The 5790-nt window shown below is 45.3% G+C and overlaps 1 protein-coding gene and 1 long non-coding RNA gene across 3 annotated transcripts in view; one reads left to right on the forward strand and one right to left on the reverse strand.

The window, feature by feature from the left end:
• The window catches only part of LOC131491831 (uncharacterized), a 166483-nt gene extending 165587 nt beyond the window's left edge, over positions 1 to 896 (reverse strand). For both annotated transcript variants that reach the window (XR_009251670.1, XR_009251671.1), the window contains exon 1: positions 783 to 896. This is a non-coding gene — a long non-coding RNA (uncharacterized LOC131491831). The remainder of the gene's footprint in view (positions 1 to 782) is intronic.
• On the forward strand, positions 546 to 4915 carry LOC131491829 (cyclin-dependent kinase 4 inhibitor B). The gene is made up of 2 exons (XM_058695222.1): positions 546 to 1058; positions 3273 to 4915. The coding sequence occupies exons 1-2, from the start codon at positions 903 to 905 to the stop codon at positions 3531 to 3533; spliced, it is 417 nt and encodes a 138-aa protein (XP_058551205.1). The 5' UTR covers positions 546 to 902; the 3' UTR covers positions 3534 to 4915.
• Positions 4916 to 5790: the final 875 nt, after the last annotated feature.

The following is a 5790-nucleotide window of genomic DNA, read 5'->3' on the forward strand; positions in this document are numbered from 1 at the left end:
TCTCAGGATTTTTCACTGTAACTGATTTTTGACCGATTCAAATAGGAAGACACACCCAAAAGAAAATTGCTAAGGTTGATGCAAGATGAAAAGCTAGTGAAGTTCAAGTACTGCCTGGGGGTGAATTTAACCTGCATGACAGGTGCAAAGCTGTCACTTTCAGAAATCTTGGGAGAGACAGAGTTATTTTAAATGCCTTTCTCTCAGCCAGCCATTCAATTATACAAGGAAGGACTAACGTCCCCAAAGTGAAAGCAGCTGGCACGGGACTGAGGAATAGAAATCCTCTGCTCCGCCTGCTGGAGGAAGGGGATTAGGAGCTGAGTGCATGGATTCAACTTTTCCAAACCTTAGTTAAGGCCTTGCAGGACACTCGGCGAGCAGGACAACAGGCTCTGCGCGCTTGGTGTCTGGCGCATGCGTCCCAGCAGAGTCTGGGCTGGCTTCCCAGCACCGCCCCCCTCCCGCGCCCCGCCCCTACCTCGTCGGCTGTAACGTCATCCGAGGGCCGGGCCTCGCAGCCTGCAAAGTGGGGACTTGCCCGGCCCGGCCAGACGGACAGGAGGCGGAGCCTAAGGGGGTGGGGAATACCCTGTCCGGCCGCCCAGCTGGAAACGGACTCATTCCCTTGCAGGCTCTCTACCTAGCCGGACCATTGCGACCAAGCGAGGCGCTTTTTCCCGGGAGCGAGCTGGGAAAAGCCCGGTTTAGCCACGAGTGGCTCGGCCATTGCACGGGCCGCCTAAGCCACAGGAGGACGGTGAAAGAGAGCTGAAGCTAACCTGAGCTCTCCCACGTAGGGGTGAGCGCGCCAGGGCGAGGTGGGGAAGAAGGGAGGAGTGTGGCGAAGCTCACAGCCAGTGGTGGATTATCCGGGCCAGTCTGCGTCTGTGGACTGCGAAATGCGCGAGGAGGACAAGGGCATGCTCCGTGGTGGCGGCGACGGCGCGGGCCTGGCCAACGCCTCCGCGCGGGGGCAAGTGGACACTGTGCAGCAGCTCTTGGAAGCCGGTGCGGATCCCAACGGAGTCAACCGCTTCGGGAGGCGCCCAATCCAGGTAGCTGGGGCCCTGGGGCCTCGCCGGCAGGGGGCGCAGGAGTGCAGGGGAGCGGCCTCCGTGGGACGCGACTGGGACCGAGATCTTCACCGACGTCCCTTTTTCTCTCTTCCTGGAGGTGTGGAGCCTAGGTGTAAAACAGGTTCTCCCGCCCCAAAGATCCTAAAGAACGGGAGTGGAAAAAAACATTACTTCAGTTTGGTTTTCTTTTTAGTGGTGGAAAAAATGTCAATCTCTCTTCCGTCTCATGATCACAGATACAACGGATAGATTCAATTGGGAAGAAAAGGAGAGGTTATTTGGGGAGAAAAACTTTTGTCTTGTCTGTCTTTAAACAAATATCTATCAACTTTCAATGATAATTAAATTACAAGTTACACAGTCCGGATTAAATTTGAGGAATCATGCAGAATCACATTACATGAAAAAATTCACCGTGAACTTATAGGTTGTGATATAAAATTCTTTATATTTTTTCCTCATAGAGGCAAACTGAATACAAAGAGATGAGCCAGGATTCCTCGATCAAAGTATTTAACTTTTATGTTAGAAGAGTCTCTTGAATATTACATAAGAAAAAAATGCTTTTATGGATTTTTGCTTAATTATCATACAAAATGATTGGATTACAAAAGCATGCTTATAGCAACTGTTAGGTCCTTTTTAAATGGCAGAGGTTCTACATGAATAATTAGCCTCTTCATTGATAAAGTTCTTTTGTTCAATATGTTTATTAATCTCGCTTTAATGAGTACATATGTATTTTTTCATTCCTTTAAAATCCAATATCTTGTGCTTTATTGTTGACTATAATGGCCACAATTAGTATTCATCTCAAGGTCACATTCTAGAACCAAACTATTATTAAGGAGTCTTGTTAACTGTATAGATTTTTAAAGAAAATATGTGTCCATTCCTTTTGCCTTCTTGGAAAAGTGTTCTAAGAAGCAGCAAAAATCTGGTAGTTCTTAGACTTCAAACAATATTAATAATTGTAAAAAGATTTTAATTATAGTTTTAATTCACCATTTCCTGAGATAACAAAAAACCTTTTTTCCCTCTATGTATGAAATACCTTACATTAATAGTGATAATGATAACATCTCATGGTTTTTAAGGGAGTAAATGGATGCTTCTAATATTCATGAAACAAAAAAGTAGTATGCTATCTTTCAGTTACATGGTACATTTCAAAATACATGAACTGGCAAGAACAAGTAACTCCGTTTTGGATATTTAATTATCAAAAACTTTTATTGTTAATTACAAGAAAGTAAATGCTTGCATAATGTACATATACACAAATGGCTGCTACAGGATTACTGCTCTAAAACATCTTTTTTCTAAGTTATGCATTGTTCTGATTTGACTAACATCCAAGCTCTTTTTTATATAGCAAATTATTTACCATCTAACATTATAAAATCCTATTACATTATAAAATCCTGTACAATGTAAATACAGTGTTTATTTTACATGCTTATGTTACATTAAATATATTACCCTTTAAACTTTATCCCTTACCTGTAACATTAACTTAAAAATATTAAAACTGGTAAATCATTTGTTAAAAAAAAAACTTGTTTTCATCATCTTATTTTCTTTTTCCCCTCTATCTCCAATTTGACCCAAATTATCAGACCATATTCAGTTTATGACAACAGACATGCAGGCCAGTGAAAAGTAAAAACTCTGACAAGGGATTTACTATGAGAACTAAACAACCTATTTCTCCTCTAAAGCATGACTCTAACTCTTAAAAATATCAGCTGACTGCCTAATAAATATTTGTAGAGGTGGATTATGGCTGAGGTAGGAAAGACATCAAGGGAAATAATTTAAGACTTTAAAGGCTTTTAAACTTAACTCTGCCCATAAATCATTTAACAAACTAGATTCCCATGTTCCAACGAAAATCAAGATTTTTTCTTTTTCTGCACGAGGATTATCAGCTCTTTCTTGTCTCCCCTTGTTTGGAGCATGAAATGGAACTCAAGCAGGGCTGAGTAAAGTGTAAAACGGGACAGGGGGGTGGGGAGCGGTGAGTGCATCAGCCAATGAAGCGTAACCAGACGGTCTCGAGGCTCCTAGCCCCTTTGCGTTAGTGAGAAACTTCATGAATAGGTATTTCTTCGGAATGGTTCTACCTCTGGTGGCCAGGCCTGCGTGTCGCTGCTCCCGCTGCCGCCCTGACCACTCTGCTCTCTCCGGCAGGTCATGATGATGGGCAGCGCCCGCGTGGCCGAGCTGCTGCTGCTCCACGGCGCGGACCCCAACTGCGCGGATCCCGCCACCCTCACCCGACCTGTGCACGACGCCGCCCGGGAGGGGTTCCTGGACACGCTGGTGGTGCTGCACCGAGCCGGGGCGCGGCTGGATGTGCGCGATGCCTGGGGCCGCCTGCCCGTGGACCTGGCTGAGGAGCGGGGCCACCGCGACATAGTCCGGTACCTGCGCGCAGCCGCGGGAGATTGATGGCCGGTCCAGCCAGCCGCCCACCAGGACATTTCTTTTCTCCCCTGTGCCCCACGCCCAACTTAGTTCAAGGAAGGCTACGAACGTGGAGCGGCGCAAAGCCTGAAAGCCTTCCAGGAGCCTTGACTCACCGTGGGGGAGGAGAAGCAGACCGTGAATAAAATTTTTTTTTTCCTTTTTCTTTGGATCCGGTCCTCACGCTCACCGTGAAGCAAGCGGACTTCCCAGAGAGATTTAGGAGCTGAACGTGAAGCCCCCTGGTGTTGTTGACTTTTCAGGCTTTTCTGGCAAAAAAAGTGGCCTGTAGGGTCTCTAATGATCCAAGGTGCCTGCGAAACTTCACAGGAAAGACGCTGGTGGCAAGAGGGGCAGGCGGCGGCCACTGGCATGTGAGTGGGGGGGCGGGTGATCCGTTCGCCCCTCTGACCTTAAGGGAGCGCCCCGGAAGCCCCTACTGTAAGGCGTTGGGCCCCCGGAGGCTGGAGGGGAAACCGGAAGGCCGAGGAGACGGAGGACGACGAGGAGGACCGCAGACCTGGGTGCCACCAGGTGCCCAAGGCTTTCCACGCTGTGTGTTGCGCTGCAAAGCACTCACCTGCGAAGCGCTGCTTCCCGGAAGCCCCGCAGACACGCGCCGAGCTCCACCGCCAGGGACCGGAGGACACGAGAGCGCGGGGAATTTTTCCACAGGTTCGAAAATCCCTGAGCCAAGATGACTCAGAACGGCTCTCGGAAGAGGGCTGTAGCCTGCCGTGTGTTCCTCAGAGGAGGGGAGACTCTTCGGGAGTTCCAGAAGTCAGCGATCCGGATGAAGTGGTGGATTGCAGGGAGGGCAACCGCCTCCATTAACCATTTGCTTCGTCTGTGTACGACGGTATACACCCCCCCCCCCGGAAGTCGGAAAAGATTTGGAGATGTTTTGAACTTTCGGGGTGTTCTTAACTTACCGGGGAGGCTTTAAGGAAGAAAGTAACTCCTTGGTAAAGAAGTGAAGAACTGCAGCTTTTAAATGAAGCCTTGGCACGCTGCCAAAGCCTAGACCCATTTATCCATAACCTATTTATTTCTTTAAGTTTTCTGACCGGTTCCTTTACTAGAGTGTCTCAGGGGGTCAAACTATGAAATATTCCAAATGTCTTTTAGAAAACCGATGCACCCACCCAGTAAATTATCACGGGGTATTTCCCAGAGGGCTGCTGAAAGAGTAAACTGGGTATCAAACTGTTGAAAATGTATGATGATGGCTCACGGAATGTCTTAATATCCGCTGAACAAACTAAAGGGGCACTGCTTTGGGGATTTAATTTCCAGTGCTGCTTGATTCATTACAGCATTGGAACAACTGATACTTCAATACTTTAATAAAGAAAAAAAAAGCAATAGATTGGACTCCACGTCTGGCTAATTTGTTTTAAAAATGTATGATCATGGATTTACCACTAACCCCTGAGAAATGTTAAAGACTCAAAGACGGTCATTTCTCTCACTCTTTGTAATGATTATTGATAAATGATACCAACAACAATTCATTAAAAAAAAAAAAAACCTGCTACCCATACTAGGAAAAGATTTATACATGGTGTGTGTGTATGAGAGAAAAAGAGACAGGAAAAAAAACTAACTTGGGAGACCAAAGGAAGGGGTTTCTTTGAACTGACTAAAAAATCTTTACTTCCCCATCAATTCTTTATGCCTCAAATGAATATATTACTGGGGAAAGGTAGTTGAGAATCAGAGCATTTCTTAACTTAGGCCAGACATGCTTTAAAATACATTTGTGAATTTAATACTTAAACCTGAGAGATAGGTACCGTTTCCCAGATGAGAACAAGACAGAGAAATATTGATTATTTTTATAATAGGGTATAATTTTTCCAATGTTCAAGACATTGCCACTCTACCAAAAGAAAAGTAGAATTAGTGATCTGAAAAAGAACAGAAATCATCAAAAGAAGCACTTCTATGGACTGGCTTCTGAAGAAAACGCAAAAGTCAGTGCCATCTAAAATACAAAAGGTCTGGGGCTCCCAGTTGGCTCAGTTGGTTAAAGCATGTGACTCTTAATCTAGAGGTCCTGAATTTGAGCCCCACACTGTAGGGATTACTTAAGTGCAGAGATTACTTAAGTAATTAAATAAATATCTTAAAAATATAAGAGATCTGCTTTCATGTATATGTCAGCAGCTAATCATAACCAAATTCTGACATACAGTACTTACTAAGTTTTCATTACTAACAACCTATTGAGTTCTTTTGT

The sequence above is a fragment of the Neofelis nebulosa genome, chromosome 12, assembly GCF_028018385.1.
Source record: "Neofelis nebulosa isolate mNeoNeb1 chromosome 12, mNeoNeb1.pri, whole genome shotgun sequence".
Lineage (NCBI taxonomy): Eukaryota > Metazoa > Chordata > Mammalia > Carnivora > Felidae > Neofelis > Neofelis nebulosa.